This window comes from Plectropomus leopardus, chromosome 10, assembly GCF_008729295.1.
Source record: "Plectropomus leopardus isolate mb chromosome 10, YSFRI_Pleo_2.0, whole genome shotgun sequence".
Lineage (NCBI taxonomy): Eukaryota > Metazoa > Chordata > Actinopteri > Perciformes > Serranidae > Plectropomus > Plectropomus leopardus.
In genome coordinates this window covers 13,173,747-13,194,312 of record NC_056472.1, presented here as the reverse complement: position 1 = coordinate 13,194,312, position 20,566 = coordinate 13,173,747, and the positions used below count along the sequence as shown (strand labels likewise).

Here is a 20,566-nt window from a genome sequence, read left to right as displayed (position 1 = left end):
GTGACAAGTGCAAATATAACAATTGTACATGGTTGTTTGGACATACAAGACTTCTGTGGTTTGAATACTAAATCTGGTACTTTAAAATAATAATTCACATTACAGAAATGTATTTAAAAAACAGCACCATCCAATCAAAGGAGGTTGAAATATAGAAAATTTGTTGTATGAATATATTACTTTACTCTGCAAACAAAAATAAGATTGTGAAGAATTGTGTAGAATTAAACCTAAGTGCTATTCTCAAATCCCTCACCATTGTGACTCAAAGCTAAAGTGAAAACCTGATACAATCCTGCCTGGTGCTTTTGCATTCATGTAACGAGTGTAAAGAATTACATTTTTAAAAAATGGTGTAATGTTAGCAACCTCCTCTAAAACAGAGCTCAATAAAGTAAATAAAAAACAACTTAAAAAAAAGCCCAAAGTGATTCACAGAGCAGTGGTTTAGTTTAACCCAGTGAATTTTTCTGGCAAATAAAATGCTACATGAACTGTGACCTGTCTTCAGCCATTAAAATACGCCTAACAACTGCAAAAGGAATGAAAATAAGTGAGATTTTAGAGAAATGTACTTTTGTGGTTATCAAATCCTATAATAATAAAACTTAAAAAATCAGCTCTATATTAGGCTGTGTGCAGTTACTTTTAGTCATGTAGTTGTCTGACCTGTCAGCTTATAAAGGTGAGTAAACTGTATTTTGTAAATCAACACACATCACACTGCTTTATATGTCAGAGTAACTTCATCCAAACAGGTTGGACAGTGGCCGGGTTCGGAGAGGGCTGCTGGGGAGCTCCTCTCCTCTCCCCACCTCCCCTGTGTCCCTGAAGGAGGCGCTGTGGATGATCTGGGCTCGGTGTCGTCCTCGGTGCAGCCGGGCGTTCAACCGGCTCAGAGATGACTTCCTCTGTATTCCCCCCTTGGTCCTTCCAGTCACGACTCCCTCCTCTGCTGCCTCGGCGGGTGGGTTCAAGAGCCGCAATGGGTTTAGATTGCCCTGGAGGACTCTGGGAAATCGCCAGCTGCGCCCACCACCACTGCTGCTGTTGGTGTTCTCGTTGTCTGACTCAGCTCCAGGTGAGGTGACCACGCCCTCCTCCTGCAGGTCAGCGGCCAGAGGTGGGGAAAGGTACTGGATGGCTCGTCTTCCGCTGTAGTCACGAGCCTCAGGGTCCGCCTCCCAGTCGGACAGTAGCACACGGACCACCTGTCAGTATATGGAAGTACAGGTAAAAATTCACAAACAGAAATCTTGCTCCTCTTAGATTTTGTATACTGTAACATTTCAGGAAAAGGTTTTATCTTTGGCCACATCTATTGTCTTCCTTTGACCAGAGCAAAGCCTGCACATTTTCCTTGAAGAACATTTAGGAAGCTATTTCTGGGCAGGTAGAGAAAAATTTCAAGTTGTTGGATTGCCCCTGTCATCTTTAGAAACACTTTCAATAGACAGTGTTTTTGAAATTAATAGAGAGTTAAAGGCCCTTTGTGCTAGAAAAAGGTTTTCCATAAACATCAAGAGATTAATAAAAGATCTAGGAAGGGCAGAGAGAGCAGACACAATTGCCTGCTGCCTCACTGAGCAGGTGTAACACAACCCACCACCATCTACACAACCCACCTGTGTGTGTCCATGCATGGCTGCCAGGTGTAGTGGTGTGTATCCAGCACTTGATCTCACGTTTACATTCACAGGTACAGTGTTCTCCTTGGCAAAGGCCAGCAGCTGGGAGAGCAGCTCAGCTTTGCCCTGCTTAGCCGCCCAGTGGAGGCAGGTGAAGCCGGTCACAAAGTCTCTCTTGGCCACTAGGCTGGGTTCAACAGCGAGCAGGGGCTGCAGGCTTTCCCACAGGCCGTCCGAGGCACACAGCATCCACTCATGCTCCAGTGGGTCCAGGGTCACCGAGGCACAGTCCTCATCGGTGGCTGAGGAGAGGAGCGATGCAGAGTCCCCATCGCTCCTCACTGAGTCCCGGAGGCGCGAGCCGCGGTTGATCAAAGACCTCCGAACCTGCAAAGGGATGAGCATAGGAATGAAAGAGGTGCATACACATACATCTTCTTGTCACCTTTAAATACAGCATTTGTTTAGCTTACTGCAGAATGTTTTATAGGGAGATGGTTTTTAGTTTGTTTTTGCTTAACAGCACTGTAAAAAATGTTCCATATTTAAGGAACCTTATGCACACTTTATTTGTGGAATACCAGCTAAACAGATTCTAGGGTAGTGAGCCCCATTGTTCATCACAACAGACTATCATATTTACTGTGTAAAGATATTTTTGACAGTAAACAAATCCATATTGAATAGTCCATTTTGTTGCCTATTGCTTTGTGATGATGCCCAATAGGAAGTCATGGGTCTCATATGCCAATGAGTTAAGGCAAGCTAGATTACATCACTTTGTTTCTCAGTTACATAAGACAGAAAACAGCTGCTGCGGAGTCATATTGCATTTCTCTGGTAACACTCCAAATGCCACACTCTTGGCTAGTAGTTACACATCGACAAAGGAAGAATAACTAGTTTAATTTAATCAATGGACAGCTTTGTGCCATTCAGGTTTTGGAGCACACCCAAGATGAATCACCTTACATAACTGCTTTAGGTGTGGCCAAACTTATAACATGCACCAAAGTTTGAAACAATGAAAAGCAAACAAGCAGCATTTTTCTATCTATTTTGTTAAGCTTTCATACAAATAAAATTATGTGTTATAATAATAATCTCTTTTGAAATTCTTTTTCATGCCAGAGAAACACAGAATCCTACCTGAGGAGAGCTACTCATCATCAGCTCTATGAAGTTCCTGCGACTTCCCTTGGGCGTGTTGATATCTCCGAGAGTCTCCAGCCCTTCCAAGGCGCTGTCTTCAGATAGGCAGCTTGTCAGCATGGCCCGCTGGGATCCTTTGGACACCCTGCGCGCACCTCTCACCTGTTGACTATGGGACCCTGCAGAGTGGTCCAGATCTGCAATCCCAATGACTGGAGCAGACTCTCGTCTTCTCCTCTCCCTCAGCTTCACCTCCCCTCCTCCACCTGAGGTAGGAGTCCCTGTGTTGGTCTTATCATTCTGGGAGGGGGCTGCAGGTTCCCCATTGCCATTTGACTGTTTGTCATTGTCCAGACTCACAGCCGGCAAGCTGCATGGTCCTGTGGAAACATTGAACATGTTTTTGTTATTGTTAACTAGATCTGACACTGAATGATGGAGTTCATGAGGCATTATCTTTGCAGTCCTCTTTTACCTGTTCAAATACCTTTAAAAGTCAAATGCAATGCATAAATGCAATTTCTTACTTGCCAAAAGGTGATTGCAGCTCCTATCTTGCCACTGAAAGGCTGTTTCTACCTCAAAATGACTGGATTTCATTCAGTTATCATATTTGACAGATTAAAGCATACTCAGTCCCTTTTATATTTTTAAATACCTTTAAAAGAAAAATGTAGCAAATAAAATGCTATTTACAACTTTCCAAAAAGTGATTGCAGCTCCTATCTTCCCACTGAGCTGCAATCACTTTTTGGCAAGTAAGAAATTGCATTTCATGCATTGCATTGGCCCTTTAAAGGTATTTACACAGCTACAAATGACTGGAGTGATTACAACTAGTCAAATACAACCCCCAAGAATTAAATCTAGCCATTTTGAGGCTGAAACAACCTTTCACTAACAAGATAGCGGCTTTAATCACTTTTTGGCAAGTTGAAAATTGCATTTTATTTGTTGCATTGGTCTTTTAAAGATATTTACACAGGTAAAAAGGGACTGGGTGAGCTATAATCTGTCAAATATAATCACTATGAATGAAATCAAGTTATTTTGAGACAGAAACCCCCTTTTAGTGGCAAGATAGGAGCTGCAATCACTTTTTGGCAGGTTTTTATGTGTTGTATATTCAAAGATATTTCAACAAGTAAAGGGTGGTAAAAAAGGACTGGAGTGGTTAGAATGTTGGGCACACAGCAGGTAATATAATGCGGATAATAGCAGATAATACCTTTATTTTTAAATTGCCCATCCGTAAAGTATGACAGACTACTTTCCAAATAAACAAGATTTTAGACATATTAAACACATACAAACAATGGGAACAACAATATTATCTATAATTGTGTAAATGGCATGCCTGATCAAACTATAAATCGCAAACACGTGAAAATTGAGTTTCAAGAAACATTACGTTTCACAAAGACATACCTATGCTCTTACCACGGACATAAACATATGTGAATTTACACACTTACATTATCCCATTTCGAGATCGCTTTATCGCCCAGCCCTATTCTGGGCCCTTTGCAGAAGTGGTCTCTGTAAGGCCCCAGCCTTTCCTCTCTTGATTCTTGCCTCTCACGCACCTTTTATTCATTTATATTTTAAAAGTCAGTTTGCCTTCTTTCTCTTTCTTCTCTTTCTTCAAACTCCAATTTCTCATATTTGAGGAAAGATATGGCAGTATATTAAGGTGCTACAGCAGGATAAGCAGTGACTCACCTGGCTGTAGCCACGTTTATAGACAAATCCTATTGCAGGGGCCGTCTCAACCATTTCTCACCTTTTAGGGGTGAGAGGGGCCTTTGAGAGCTTGCTCTGTTTTTTTTTTAACAGGCATCCCATATACAGAGGCTATGTCCTTGCCACGGTGGCCGTTGGTTCGACTCCAACTTGTGGCCCTTTGCCCCCCCCCACTTCACACTTAAACTATTCTGTAGGGCTGCACCTAACAATTATTTTTATTACTCAATAAATAGAACAACAAATTTACTGAAAATAACATTTTAAAACTTGTCATACACTGCAGGGCATTATTCCCCAACAAAAAATAGCCCAGTCTTAACTGGTTATCTGTGTTTTTTACAGTCTGATATAAAGTCTCTCCAAAATAAAAATTAATGCAAGAGCTTGTTCCACTCAATTTAATTTAATTGTGGTAGTAATTACTTATAAATAAATAAATAAACAACCTGAAAAATAACCTCCAAACTTTCCTTGCAAGGCTTTTGGAGAGCCCCCTCTCACATTGGGACCTTGGGTAATCAGTCCACCCCGCCCACTACGACGCCCCTGATTGTGGTTATTTAGAGGGCCAATGCAAGACAGTTCCTTCTATGCAAATAAATAAATAAATCAGCAGACATAACATTACTGGTTACACAATAATACTTATATATCTAAGCTAAAGGAACATGATTTTGCATAATAAACAATGGACGAAAACAATCCCATAGGTAAGAATAACGTCAACACAAGGTGTGTGTATCCCTCACCTGTTTGGTCTCTGTTGTCAGGGATGCCGTTGACACAGTTGTTGTCCAGTGACTCCAGGATATTGCCATTGCACTCCGCGTGATCGTGGTCGCCTGTGTCCGCACGCATCACCGACTCTGTGCTGCCTTCACTTTTCAAACAAACAAATTTCACGCCGTCCTCCACCTTGACGAAACCCACGTTGTCCACGATGCGTTGTAGCACCTCTCGACCCACCCCTTCCTTCGACTGCTCATTTTGCCCCGATAGGAAATGATCGATCAGCTCCATCTGTTGGACCCTCCCTCCTCTCTCCATCAGGAACTCCTGCACAGCTTGCTCCGTGCACTGGGACGCCATCATCATCCTGAACGACCCGAACAGAGCGCAAATAATAAGTTACACAAGGATGTTTCAAAATTACTCCATGTGTCACGCTTGTTCGATTAGGTCGGTGACGACGGATGACAGCATCTTCTTCTCCCTATTCTCCTCTCCTCCATTGGGAGTGTCGAGCTCTTGCAGATAGGGGTCGCACGGAGCTGAAGCAACCATGCAAACGAGTTCATCATGCTGCGTTCGTAGCTCCTCGAAAAACTGGAGTTTGTCCGATTATTAGTAAAAATCGACCATGCCATGAAGGCAGTGGGATTTGTAACAGTGCGGTTTTATTTTATGTTGATTGAGTTGTGATGGTGTGAGAAAGAAGTGGAAACATAATTATAGCCTGTATTGTATGACTAATGCTGTCCAGATCTGTAATAGCCGACTAAAACCTGGTGATTTTAACTAGATTGCATGTTAGGGGAGACTGGGGATGTTTGCAACACTTTCTTCATGTCTCTCGGTTACTCAGAGACTATTTCGACTAAACCAACCAAATTTTTAAATGTAAAACTAACATCTGTCTGCTAATTACCCATACAACTGAAAAAAAAAATGACATTGTTGACAATATTCTATTTGAATGGAAGACATCAGATGATGCAACTGACCGCAAACCCCTGGGACAGTTGCAACATGATGCAGGGATGATTGCAATATATTAAAAAAAACATTAGATTTCAATAATTAACTTTTGCTTATTGAGACAAAAAGCAAAAGTATGATTTATTCATTCATTGATTCATTCATTGTCCATAACCGCTTGACCTCATAAGGGTCGCAGGGGGACTGGAGCCTATGCCAGCTGTCATTGGGCGAGAGGCGAGATACACCCTGGACAGGTCGCCAGGCTTTTGCAGGGCTGACACATATATATATATATATATATATATATATATATATATATATATATATATATATATATATATATATAAATATTTGTGAATTTTCCTTTTATGTTACTTGTGCATGTTAAAATTTACTGTTGTGTGGTCTTTTTTTATATGGCTGCTTATGATACCAATCAGCCTTTTGAAATAGCCTACATCTCTTTTACTCTAAAACCTAAGTGAACGACAGTGTGGTCTTCAAAACAAATTAATCAGGCCAATTAACTCAAAATTCTCTTCGTTTTTTTATAAAGTCTCCAAGGTCAAAGCTCATCTGAATCAGGCAGCATCAACATCAGACTAAAGTAGCTTTTAAATGTTGCGGTAGGATCGACTTTACGATTTTTCTGACAGTCCGCAACATACCCATAGCAGCGACTGGGAAAATCAAGTTGCGCTGTACCATTATACAAAAAAAGGGGTGTGGGTGTATTATTCACTGTGAATTAACTGAATTAACTTTGTCTGGCCATATTTTTTTTTTTACAAATATCGTCCATTTTATTTCCGAAAAGTCTTTGATATTTATATTTCAGTGACAGCTTGTCCTAGTTTATAGAAGTGTAGTTTTTAAAACAGATTTACAACTGTCGATTTAACCTAATTCCTATGTTGCTTTCAGTGGTCTAGTCTGCCTAGTTGTCGACGGCAAACAGTGAGGCGGTCCCTAACCAATGCTCTGTAAAAAGAAGTCGGTCTTTATTTAGTTTTACTGTATTGTTTCTGAATTTATCTGTGTTATTCGCTTCTGCCTAAAACTATGGCTTCTTCGGATGTTTGCTCGGCAGCGGTTAGTATTTTTCCTCTTTTTGGTTGATAAATGACCGTGTTCATGAGAGTTGAGCAGGGAGTGTCCGAAGCTATCATTAAGTTAGCTACTGTTAGCCTGATAACTACTTTCTGTAAAAGTTTTTGAAAACACGGCGGTTCAAAGAAAATGAAACCCAATGTAGAGCGTAAAAACACACCGGCCTTTCTTGTCGAAATATATCTAGAATAACATGATAGGCTTTTCAACTTAAGTTTCTAACTTTTCCAAAGGAATTCCGTGTGGCATCTTTCACCAAAATACACCGCGGAGGGCGCTATATGCTAACACTGTGCTAGCCACCCAGGAATCAAAAGTTTATGAAAAGAGTTTAGTGTTGCACGGTTAAACACCTTGTACAAAAAGTACTAATAATAAGAAAGTTGTAAAGGTGTAAGTTCATGTTTTACTGGTGAGTTATGTAGAGTACGCTAGCTATGTCGCTGTACTAAATCACCACATTTATGAATTAAATTTGGCGTCTATGTTGTAATTTCAACCAGTAACTTACACCTGGCCAAAACATAAACACTCGGTCAAAACTTGTGTAGACGTGTAGTGTTTCCCACACAGACAACACAGTTTACAGTCATAAAAAATGGAGGTCTATTATGGGGAATGTCTTTAACGTCAGCAATTTGTTCCAGACCATAACTAGGTCAATGATAGCCCTTTGCTTAACAAATAGTGACACTCTGGATTTTGGAGTTCAGACGGGGGCAGGTCAGAGGAGGACAACAGGAAAGCAGTCAGGGAAATGTTTGAGTATATGGGTACATTTTCTGTGTCAGAAATGAGAACATTGCAATAGAATAAAGCTCACATGGGTATTAAAAAGAAAAAGAGTCCTCCCCTTTTCATTTCTATTGAGCAGCTCCAGACTTTATATTTTATGACATTACAAGTTTGAGACTTACTTTTCTGGTTTCTGGCTTTGAGAGAGTCGCTCATGTTCACAAATATTGATTGAACTTTCTTGGGCCATACAGATAACATTGGAATTCCTAGTTTAGGTGGTGTTCCCCTTCATCAGGTATTACTTATGTTCAATCTTCATTATTGCACATCCCTGCAACAAAACTTAAATGTATAAAGCTATAGGGTTGTGGCTTCTGTATGAACATTACCTAGAGGGTGACATTTTACATTTCCTTCTGAAACAAACACCCCTTTTTCTTATTTGGGGAGAAAATTGCTGCAGCATATTGAGGATGATCTGTCTGTGCAATGTCTTCTGCAGGATAAAGGAGTCCGGCCCCTGTCTCTTGCAGGACATGTGGGCTTTGACAGCCTTCCAGATCAGCTTGTCAACAAGTCCATCTGCCAGGGCTTCTGCTTCAATATTCTCTGCATCGGTACGTTGTCACGCACGTATAAACAACACGCACACCCTTAAAGCATGAGTAATGAATGAGCAATATATTTTCTTCCTTGACAACTGCCTTTTCTGTGTTCTTGAGCAACGCACTGATTCCATCATTGCTCTTTTTTAGCGAGTCCTTGGACTTTCACAGTGGATAAGATACCCTCCTCCCAAAAAAATCCCTTAAACTGGTAAAAGATGTTAGAAATCTCAGGAAGAGTAACTGAGGAGAGATCCCTCTCCCTTGACAGACAGACAGACAGAAAATTTCATTTAAAGCAATTTATTTTGGTGTTAAAGGGCTAGCGTCTGATGTTCACACCACTAAAATGGGTCTCGACCATGAAGTTCAGTTACTAAAGTTACTAAAAATTGTATTTCATCTCTGTTTGGCTCTAGGTGAAACCAGGGTATCGGCAAATCTACCCTGATGGACACTTTGTTCAATACCAACTTTGAGAATTTTGAGTCATCCCACTTTGAGCCTCAGGTGAAATTGCGGGCTCAAACCTATGACCTACAGGAGAGTAACGTCCGACTACGCCTTACCGTGGTCAACACAGTGGGCTTTGGAGACCAAATGAACAAACAAGAAAGGTGGGAGGAAAGGAGTGTCTGCGAGTGTGTTATCGACAGAGAAGAAGAGTTACAGTTTCAACAAGACAGTTTGAGTTATGATGACGAGAGAGCCATGTGATAAAGAATGAATGTTTAGTTTGTATCCTATTTCATATATACTGCCTATGTGAACTCATCTGTGCTAACCAGTCATAAAAGCCAAATTTCTGATCGACCTAAAATGTCTTTCCTGCAGCTATCAACCAGTGGTGGACTACATAGACAGGCAGTTTGAGAGTTATCTACAGGAGGAGCTAAAAATCAAGCGCTCTCTTCACAACTACCACGACTCACGAGTCCACGCCTGCCTTTACTTCATCTCCCCCTCAGGTCATTCACTCAAATCCCTGGACCTCGTCACTATGAAGAAACTAGACAGCAAGGTAGGAGAAAAATAAGTGTGTATTTGTGTGTGATGTGTCATTACATTATAAGGCTTTTCAGTGTGTTCGGTTTGATATGACAATTCTGAAATACTATAGAATATTAGAAAGTACTTGATATACAGGAAGTATTTGGAATTTTCAGGGGAATATCAGATAGTTAAAAGAAGTGGTTAATTTTGCTGGAATAATATAAGTTGCATCACAAAGTAATTGTATTAAATGGTGATGTTTACTTGTTCTTCAACTACAGTGGAAACTGCTCATTGTGATCACAGTCAGTCATCAAAAGCTTGGGTCAGAATCATTCATAGACAAATGTTGTTTAAATAATTTTTAGTAATTAAGTGGTCCACCTACAGTGTTTATTTGGGGTCTTTTCATACTTGACAATATATGGAACAAAACTCCAGCTGGCTAGCGGAGGCCAGTGCTTCATGAATATTGAAATCTTGAGAAGAGAAAAGTAATTTTCTCATTAATTGAAAATGTAGTATCCTCAAAGTTTATGGCAAACTGCCGAAATAAACCATTGAGATGCAGCTGTGTATGGTGATTGAGACAGAAAAAGAATGCGCTTGGGGTAAGCAGCAGTGGATGAAGCTGCCCCTGTCATGTGGATTGATAATGCCCTGTCAAATAATGAAACAGCTGTACGGTATTTTGAAACAGTGAATAAAATTCAGTATTAGTGAAGCTGTTTGTTAATTTGCTTTATATTTGTGTAATATATTTAAAAATGTCAATTTCTTGCATGAAAAACAAAAAAAAGGTTTAAAATAACCATCTGCTTCAAGGGATCAATTTGATCTGGACAGAAAAGGTTACTGTAAGAGGTTTCCACTGTGTAGCATAAGGCATTCCAAAGATTTTTTTGCTCAGTGTGGTTCAGATTTTATTAACCCCTTTTAGGAGAAGAGCACTTTATCAAAGCTCTAAAAAGTCTCAGTTAACTTGCCATACAATGACATAACCAGAATTGTTTAGCAAATTGGTAAAGGAAAAAAAAAGAATTTTGGTGGTGCATGAAAAATTTCAGTTAAATGCAGAAATGTGTTTCTCTCTGGAGAGATGGTGGTGCATTGATCTAAATTATGCTAGCATTACTTGGACTGACTTCTGTTGACATTGATATTTTAAGATGGATCTGTCAATTCTTTGGGCTGCCATAGCGTCCTGGCTTGCATATTCTGTAGAAGAGATGTCAATATGCTTGATGTTATTTAGTATTTTTTTTATCATTAAGAACATAATGTCTAGCTACTGAAGAATCAGATGCAAACTGTGTATGTGATAGGAGCACTGTATTCGAGGCCTTCTCGCAGTTGTTTCTAGACTTTCCTCCAAGTGCTTTTAGGTCTTACTGTTGGGAGAGGTTTGCTATCCAAATGACTAAACCCCTCCCTTTACTCTTGAAGTGGTCAGAAACTTTCCCATGCTCTCTGTGTGTACTGACGTTGTGTTTCTTGTGCGTTTGTGTGATTTCACTGTTCCGGAGTGTCAGTAACCCTGGATTTGCGTGTGAATGGAGGAGAAAAAGCAGTGGAATGCTGTAATCACCTCACACATACACACTCGAGTTGTCCTTTTGTGCCACTGTACAGATACGCGCAGAAAGAGCCATTTGTTGAGTCTGCAGCACTGACAGAAAGACAGTCACTCACTCACTCAGACAGCTGTTGGAACAGATCTCCTAGCATTGTTTTGTTTTCTCTGCTGGGATCAGTGTGTGTGTATGGGTGTGTGGTCTGGCCCAGAAGCTTGTCTAGTGACAACAACTCATTCCAAGCCCCTCTTTGGTACGACAAGCCGACGGACGGACGGACAGACAGGCAGGAGAGGAATGTGGGATGACTTGGACAGCAGAGAGGGCTGCTGGGCCAGAAATAACATCAGTAAACCTGCTTTATATAACGCTTATCTGTAATCAGTTTTCAAAAGTATCTTAGATAAAGTAATATAAATAAACTGCTGGAATAGTTTTTCTTAAATTGTTCTGTTGTTTTAACTTTGACAGAATCAAACTAATTGAGCCATTTTTAATGTGTCTGCATGTAGTTTCATGCTCTGCTGATCAGTGAGATGAGCTTTTTTATGCTTAGTTACTATATGTCTATGACACGGGGAGCAGCTCTGCTCCAATTACAGACTTTTTTTTTTTAAATTCAAGACTACATTAAAATGAAAGATAATTGTAATTGCCACCACACCACACTGGCTTCAGGCAAAGTGGATTAAACCTTTATATTATCTATTTTTTGGTGTTAGTTAATGAATTAGTGAATGTAAATGATCATAATCAATAGAAATTATGCTCTAAACCACTGGCTCTTAACTTGTCAAGGACCCTTAAATTGATGCATATGGCCCATTTAAAAAGAGTTTGTTTCAGGGACCTCCATCTGAAAAGATTTTGGTTGTTTGATATGATTCGGAAGAAATTCTATAGTTGTCCACTACAGTTGAGATAACCATGGAGGAAGTGAAACCTGTGATCACAGTAGTCGCTCTTATGACTCTTACTCACATTGGACTCACTTCACTATATGAACGTGAATTACGTGAATTAAACGTACGCTGTATAAAATAATGGACGTAGCTACCATGACATCACCCACTAGTTTGTGGACTGCTGTTGTGATGCCTTGAATTTTACATTTCTCCTGTCGCCATCTTGGTTTTTTGGAGCTAAAAGCAACGACATCTGTAGAGAGGTTGGAGTTGTGGAGGAGCAAGAGGTGGTTGTGACTCAGATGGCAGTGACGCCTTGCGCAGCCTGTCATTCAAGCAGCCCCGCCCTTAGATATGTGTAGCATGTGTTTGCAGCAGTTGTCAAGAATTTTGAAATGAACTGTAGAGACCAAAAACGTTTTGTTTTTTTCCAACCTAAGTTGTATTTAACTGAAAATTTCCTTTAATTTATGAGGAGGAGACCCAGTTGTGTCCTTGTCTTGCCCCTTGCTGTTCAAAATATTTTTAATTTAGACTGACCTACTGCTAGCTAATGCTTCTACCTATAGATTTTGAAATGTGATTATCTTGGTGCCCTCTTTGGGTGCTTTTACCTTCCTGTTTTTATCTCGCACTGCTCATTTGTTGTTCAAGTAGTTATTTATTTTCTCACTTTATTATAAATGTATGTATGTTTTTTTATTATTACAGATCAAGTCTGCAGATAATAACATTTATATTGCTTGCTGCAGGTAAACATCATCCCAGTGATTGCCAAAGCTGACACCATCAGTAAAAGCGAGCTACACAAGTTCAAGATCAAAATCATGAGCGAGCTCGTCAGCAACGGCGTCCAGATCTATCAGTTCCCTCTGGATGATGAGACTGTTGCTAAGGTCAACACTACAATGAATGTAAGGAAACCTACACACACGTTACACCACCATGGACTAGAGTGCTCGCTTAAAGTCAGGTTAAGCTAGAAAAGAACTGGGTCAAAATATGGTGATGGTATTTTGAGTCAAAAGCTCTTTTAAAGGTTTTGTAGTTTTCCTGGACTTTGGATTCCTGGATTCCTGTCAGTCATCACAATCTGACAGAGTTACAGTGTGTTCTCATAGGTCTGAGGCTGTTTTATTTTAAGAATTGAAATGGATTTTTTGTAGCATCAGCAGGTTTTTCAAAATATAACTTAAATTTGCAGATACTGTGTGTGTGTGTGTGTGTGTGTGTGTGTGTGTGTGTGTGTGTGGGTGTACTGCAGAGACTTAAGTATATGTATGCACATTTCCTTTTTATATACTTTTTTTTTTACCCAACTTAATTTCATATAACTTAAAATAGTTCAGTTTAAGTAGCAGTATTGTGGATCCCAGCCATTTTATATATTTACTTTCAGTTCATTTTAAACGTATATTAAAATAAACTGTTTCTGTTTTAGGGTCATTTGCCGTTCGCTGTAGTAGGCAGCACAGAGGAGGTCTGCGTCGGCAATAAGATGGTGAAGGCTCGTCAGTATCCCTGGGGTGTAGTACAAGGTAAGATGGATCATTTGCCGACGCAACTCGCTTATGTTTCAAAATACTTTTCTCGATTTTGATTTTTCACCACCTAAATATTGGCAGGATTCTTAGCTTATCAAAGAAAAAATGCAGTTGCTGTTGGTGGTAGCTTGGCTGTTTAACAATGGTGGGTTTGTGCAGGATGTCCTGTGATGCACAAGTGACGCTTCTCTCTGACCACTCAGTGGTCTGTAGAATTTAACTCCACCTTAAAGTATCAGCTCAGCTTGCTTTGAACCATGACGTGGTGGTGGAAAACCAGAAAAAATGGTTTCTGTTTAGTTGAGGCAGTGCTGTACCATGTAGTGAAAATGAGGCAGTTGTTTGTTTGACAGGAATTGTCCATCTTCTCCCATGTTGAAATTTGGCTTCAACATTTGGCTGACTACAGTAATTTTGAAATAAGCACATCCCTGCTCAGTGGAGTTAATATTAGCCTCCAGCCAGCTTACAGTAAAGAAATATTATTGATACTGTCAGTGAAGGGTTTCATGGCTAACTGTTTCGTTGGTCTCATGTCTATTGATGCATGTGTCAGTGGAGAACGAGAGTCACTGTGACTTTGTGAAACTGAGAGAGATGCTGATCTGCGTAAACATGGAGGACCTCAGAGAGCAGACACACACTCGCCACTACGAGCTGTACAGACGCTGCAAACTTGAGGAAATGGGATTCAAAGACACAGACCCAGAGTGCAAACCTGTCAGGTGAGCTCATAAACACCTGCGTGAACACAAAGAAAAATGTACAGCTGACATGACTGACAAACGGACTGTGTGTGTGCATGTACATGTGAGCAGCTTGCAGCAGACTTATGAGGCCAAGCGTCAGGAGTTCCTGGTCGAGCTGCAGAAGAGGGAAGACGAGATGAGGCAGATGTTTGTGCAGAGGGTGAAGGAGAAGGAGTCTGAGCTGAAGGAGGCCGAGAGAGAGGTATGTAGACTGCTAATCCATTCACACTAAACTCTTCAATAGCTGCATCAGTGATTTTTATTTTATTGTGGCATCCTATACCATGACTTTTTTAATGACATTTGTATGACAAACTATACTATGACTTTTTTACGACTTTCTCAAGACATTTTAATGACATATATACCGTGACTTTTTTATGACATACCCTTCTATGACTTATGAAATACTCCCAGTTCTGGCTTCTTATGAAATACTATGTTTTTTTATGACATTTGAATGACATACTACACTGTCAGTGTTTTATGCCATTAAATGACATACCACACAATGACTTTTTATATTGTTATGACACACTGACTTTCTTATGCCTTTTTAAAGACTTTTTTCATCGCATGTCAATGACATACTATAATATGACTTTTTAAAATCACATTTTGATGACATACGATACAGTGACTTTTTTATTACATTTTGATTAAATACTATACTATAACTTTTGAAATCACATTTTTATGACATAATATTTAGACTTTAACCTTTTTTCAATGATACACCATACTATGACTTTTTTAAAACCAGTTACATGGATGTAAGCTGCAACTTGACTGCTTTGCAGAGGCAACTGCAAAGCGATTATTCTTGTTATCTTCATCCTGATGAAGTGGTTTGAGAAACTGGTTCTCCAACATATCAAAGATAACATCCCTGCCAGCCTGGACCCTCACCAGTATGCTTTCAGAAGCAACAGATCCACAGAGGGTGCCGTATCTACTGCTCTCCACTCAGTACTCACTCACCTGGAGAATAGGAACAACTATATCAGGATGCTGTTTGTTGACTTCAGCTCAGCATTCAACACAATCTCTCCCATGAAGCTGATTGACTTAACACTAACACTTAAAACTAATCACTCTGGGCGTAATTACAACGCTTTGCAACTGGATACTGGACTCCCTCACATTCCCTCACAGTCCCACCTCCCCTACATTAGTGCCCAACACCAGAGCCCCCCAGGGCTGTGTGCTTAGCCCCCTCCTGTTCACACTGTACACCCATACCTGCACTCCCAGACATCAGGAGAACTCGTGAAGTATGTGGACGTCACCACCATCATCGGTCTTATTACAAACAACGATGAGAGTTCATACCCGGAGGAAATCAAGTGTTGCAGAGTGGTGCACAGAGAACAACCTACTGCTCAACGTTAGTAAAAGCAAGGAGCTGATTGTTGATTTTAGAAAGAAGGAGGCAAAGACACACACCCTTGTCTACATCAGTGGGGCTGAGGTGGAGCAGGTGAACAGCTATAGGTTCCTTGGAATTACTGTCACTGAGAGCCTATCTTGGTTATCACATATCACAACCCAGTTTAAAAAAGCACAAAAAGGCTCTACTTCCTATGGAAACTTAGGAAGGCTAAATTCCAGAGCAAGATCCTGGTTAACTTCTACAGAGAAGCAAAAGAAAGCATACTGACTGGAAACATCATGAACTGTCATGGTCAGTGCACGGCCCAGGACAGGAAGGCTCTGTAGTGGGTGATTAAAACTGCCCAGAACATCACTGGTTCCCATCTACAGAGCATCAGCGACCTTAGAGAAGTGAGGTGTCTGCACAAAGGATACTGAAAGACAGCAGCCCCCCCAACCACAGTTTGTTCACCCTGCTGCCATCTGGAAAAAGATACAGAGGTATCTGCTGCCGAACCACCAGACTACAGAGCAGCTTCTTTCTTCAGGCTGTGAGACTCCTCAACTCCTCCTTCGACGCTAAAAGATGCAGCAGGATTTAGGATCAACTTTAATTTCATTTCTTCTTTCTTCTTAAAATCAAGGAACAAGCTTTTTTTTGTCCTTCCACCAAAGTCAAACCTTTTACAATTTCACATCTAATTTGTTTATAGTGTGAGGAAAATAATGTGTTTCTTAATGATTTAAAATTTCTACATTTAGGCAGATATCTAATGTTTTGCCTTGTTCATCTCTCCTTAACTCTCCTCTGTTGTTCTGTCTGTGTTTCAGCTGCAAAGTCGTTTTGAGCAGCTGAAGCGTCTCCATGCAGATGAGAAGGCAGCTTTGGAGGAGAAGAAGAGGCTCCTGGATGATGACCAGAGTTCGTTTGGCAAGAGACGAGCTGCTGCTCAACTCCTGCAGGCCCAGAGCCTCACTGCCAATGGCAAGAAGGACAAGGACCGTAAGAAGTAGGTGGCCTCTCGTCATGCTTTAGCTGATGTTTTATGGAAAATTTCGGGATTCATAGATTCACGCATCTGTATGCAGAAGAAGGTGGAAGATCCAATTCCAATTCATGCAGTGCATTTTTTGAATTTGCATCAGAGTCTTGTATCTTTTCGGCCAACAAGGCCCGCCCATCCAGTGCAATAGCTTGATCCGGGATGTTAGGGGTTAACCATGTCTCTGTGAAGATGTGCGCAGAGCAGTCTCTGATTTCCCGTTGATGAGTGAGTCTCAATCGCATCTCATCCACTTTATTCTTCTGCAAGCAGACTTTTACCAGAGAAAGCATTAGTAGAGGAACAGCTCTTGGCCCAAGTCGGGTCAGCCTCCCCCTGATGCTGGCTCTGCTCCCTCTCTTCATTCGCCACTTTCGGTTTCGCTACTCCCGTCTGGTCTGACTGGCTGCTCAGCAAATGCCATTGGTGGGGATCCTCTCGCGGGCTGCTGCATTCTGTCCACTTTCCAGTCACTTTCCCCCGAGGTTAATAAATGCTTCTCTATCGTCAAAAAGTCGTGCTTCAGCAGAAGAGGCCATGGTGTCGAAAAAATAAAAAATATAGCAAAAACCTAGCAAGGATTTGAGGAGCTACAGGCTGCTGCATCTACATGCGCTGCTGTCGTCATTGCAGTGAGTGAAGTTGAAGCTTTGTAATGCTTGCTGACAATGTGGTGATCAGTCAGATCAGAATTTCAAAATAATAATACAGGAAATGTTGCCATCTGCTAGTAAAATTAATGTGGGGCAACAATTCTGATGACTATCTAGTGCATTTCGGATTTGTCTGTATGAATATCCTGACCCCCATAGACCAATTTGCAAATGAAAGCTAGTTTGGAACCTCTCATTTTCAATTTCCAAGAGGTATTATCAACGGACCAAAATGCCTCTGAACACAACTGGATAAGCTGAAAACTAATCAAAGCAATGAAGCATGTGACAGCTGAAAGCCAATGATCAACTGTTACTGCTGTTCTGAAACAGCATTGAAGGACCGTCTCTGCGTGCCACTTTTCTCCTGCTCATTCTTTCCAGCATGAGCTAGCACAACAGCAGTCGAACATTGGAGACTGAGTCGTTTAACAGTTCCAACAGTTTAACACCGAAAGCGAAACAGTTAGAATCTGGTGTTAAGTCCATAGATATACGCCGGGTAACATTAGTAGTGTGATACCAACAGTTATTCCTGTCAGTAAGTGTATGACTCTGTTCATCATGAGCCTGCTGCTGCACTTGTGACATAGTTGTGTGCAGCTCTACTATAATGTGTTAAACCTGTTTTTAAATATGTCAAATTTTTGGTTGAAGTTGCAGTGATTGGACAAAATTACACAGAATTCACAGGGAAATTTGTATTAATTGTTGTGATTGCAACATCTCAAAATTTGAGCAGGGACTAAATGTGTTGTTAGATATGTCAGTATTTGAAGTTTGCTATGAAATTGATTCCTCTTACTCTCTCTCCCAGTTCTGGCTTCATGTGAAGACATTGGGATCTGAAGTACACTCCATTATAACCAGCATAACCAGTGACATTCTGGCCGCATTCTTTCCAGCCATTTCGTGGTCAGTCTCAAACACTAACCAGGAAAACAAGACACGAACCAGCGGTATGTGCCAGTGTGAGTTTTGCCAAAGTTTAATGATTGTACCCATGAATCCTGTGTACACTTTTCTAAATGGTATGTTTTAATCCTCTCTGTGGGCTTTATACCTCTGTGTAATATTTTATATTTATCCTTTCATTTTTATATAAGACCTTGATTTTCTATGTAATCCCCCTCTTCCTTTTTTTAAAATTGACCCTCACTTGGCCCCCTCACTTGATACTGTACATTGATCAAACAAATTGGATAGGTACAAACACTACACTGATGGGACTTCTGCACTTACATTTTATCTGTCTGCCATATCTTTAGTGTGTCATAAGAGCACTATAAATTTTTTACAATGCATTTTCAAGACTTTGCTAATCAGAAAATATCTGTATCCTGCTTATTATTTATTAGAAAGCCCATATCAGACTTTCGCCTCATGAAGAGATTGATTTTTTTTTTAGTCGCAATGTTTAAATAACTGATAGAGATTCCTTTTCATAAAAGTTTTGATGGCCATCTGTGTTGGAACTTAAAGCAAAATTAATGTAAAAGCGTCGGTAGTCTTCACTTTACAAAATAAAAATATCAGTTTAATTACACACAAAATAATGTAAACACTCAGTCATTTTCATCTTTCTACCATGCCAACTGTAGAAAAAGCATTTTGAATTTTCATTTCTAAGGATACTATTAGCAGCACCACTAGCTTTTTGTAAAATCACATTTTGGCATTTATCAGATTTTTATGTTCTGTAGCACAGTGAGAAGCAAATGCCAGCATGTCATTAATAAAGAGATAAACAATCACTTTATTATTTTTTCAGCTCACAGCTGTTCCCTGCAGTGAGAGGAAATATAGTGATAGCGTTGCAGCTCTCTATGAAACAGACCTGTCATGTTTAATAGGAGCCATTACAGAATAATTACTCCACTGAGACCTTTTGATATTTAACAGATTTGTAGATCCAGCAATGTAACAGAATCCATGTCTGAGACTTAGGTGATGTTTTCTGAAGGTCGATTTAATGCGGTCATCATCAAGAGTTTTCATAATCAGGGTCAGAGGGCATTATAATTCCCTTATCTGTGTTATGTCTGATTTTTCTCGAAACCTCCTTGATGTGAGAAACTTTAATTATGACCACACCAGCATTACAAAAACCTGCAGAAGCAGCATCGGCTCTTCTGTTGCTGTTCCAAAGGGGCTTCTCTTGTTCAGTTTTGTAGGAGGGTGAAGCTGGGCCTTGGTGATGAGTTGGTTGCATGTTACAGTATACATACATATATATATAGTGCATGTGTGTATGTATGTATATGTATGTATATATTGACTCACCCGTATTTTTTTCACTGACACAAACGGTTGAAGTTTGCAGAATGAATGCAGTCTGTCTAAAAAGAGCTGACTCATAGAAAAAATGCATAATGTCAAGCCAGTGTTTGTTGAAGGGTGGACAGGGAGAGAGGGAAAATGTGACTGTGTTTTAATTATTTCTTTATTCAACTGTGTCTGGAATCAGGACGAGACAAGGTTTCACACCTCCAATCTTTTTACAGCAATGTGTAACCAACATCTACTCACAAACACTGCCACTATATATTTACATAAGTGCTTAATATGTGCTAGTGCTTTATCTGTGTAAAGCTTACTTAGAAATACACTAGCCACTTGTACATCCAGGGAAACACAGTGATGCCTAATGGAGTAAAGCTTGTCAAAGACACATTTGTGTTACACCTGTATTTAAGGAATAAACAGTGTTACTTGGAAGCTTTTTTCCTCCTTCCTAAATAAAAATTTGTATTTTTGTCATGATACACTCTGTCTGTCTGTTTGCTTTCATCCTACAATATCGTGGCTTATGTTAGCTACTAAATCTTCATTTATTTTTAAGCAGCTTATGTTCCAGTTTGTATTTTAGCCATGATCATAATTTTGGTTTTTGGTTCTGATGCTACTTTCTAACAATAGTTATACATTAGCTGATATATTAAGCAGCCGTACTGCTCAAGAAAATTACATTTTAATGCAGTATTCCTCAATTATTCAGACACACAAATACCAGTTGTCTGTGGTGGTACAAGAACCAAAATTAAAATTTAA

The 20,566-nt window shown here is 40.1% G+C and overlaps 2 protein-coding genes across 2 annotated transcripts; one reads left to right on the top strand and one right to left on the bottom strand.

Moving 5' to 3' along the window:
- Window positions 1–265: 265 nt before the first annotated feature.
- On the bottom strand, window positions 266–5,656 carry sowahca (sosondowah ankyrin repeat domain family Ca). Its single transcript, XM_042494384.1, has 4 exons — window positions 5,276–5,656; window positions 2,778–3,160; window positions 1,626–2,015; window positions 266–1,211 (listed from the first exon to the last, which is right to left on the bottom strand). Exons 1-4 carry the CDS (start codon window positions 5,619–5,621, stop codon window positions 747–749), a joined length of 1,584 nt encoding a protein of 527 aa, XP_042350318.1. The 5' UTR covers window positions 5,622–5,656; the 3' UTR covers window positions 266–746.
- Window positions 5,657–9,099: 3,443 nt separating this feature from the next.
- On the top strand, window positions 9,100–20,280 carry sept10 (septin 10). The gene is made up of 8 exons (XM_042494386.1): window positions 9,100–9,297; window positions 9,515–9,701; window positions 12,905–13,066; window positions 13,594–13,690; window positions 14,253–14,421; window positions 14,515–14,647; window positions 16,651–16,829; window positions 18,333–20,280. Exons 1-8 carry the CDS (start codon window positions 9,131–9,133, stop codon window positions 18,346–18,348), a joined length of 1,110 nt encoding a protein of 369 aa, XP_042350320.1. The 5' UTR covers window positions 9,100–9,130; the 3' UTR covers window positions 18,349–20,280.
- Window positions 20,281–20,566: the final 286 nt, after the last annotated feature.

What these genes read in the sequence shown, in the direction of transcription:
- sowahca (XM_042494384.1), bottom strand. Translation starts at nt 5,621, where the DNA reads ATGATGATGGCGTCCCAGTGCACGGAGCAAGCTGTGCAGGAGTTCCTG. An exon ending in TGACAACAGAGACCAAACAG is followed by an intron (nt 3,161 to 5,275) that starts GTGAGGGATACA and finishes ATGTTTCCACAG; the next exon opens with GACCATGCAGCTTGCCGGCT. An exon ending in TGATGAGTAGCTCTCCTCAG is followed by an intron (nt 2,016 to 2,777) that starts GTAGGATTCTGT and finishes ATCCCTTTGCAG; the next exon opens with GTTCGGAGGTCTTTGATCAA.
- sept10 (XM_042494386.1), top strand. Translation starts at nt 9,131, where the DNA reads ATGGACACTTTGTTCAATACCAACTTTGAGAATTTTGAGTCATCCCAC. An exon ending in AGGTCAACACTACAATGAAT is followed by an intron (nt 13,067 to 13,593) that starts GTAAGGAAACCT and finishes TTTCTGTTTTAG; the next exon opens with GGTCATTTGCCGTTCGCTGT. An exon ending in CCAGAGTGCAAACCTGTCAG is followed by an intron (nt 14,422 to 14,514) that starts GTGAGCTCATAA and finishes ACATGTGAGCAG; the next exon opens with CTTGCAGCAGACTTATGAGG.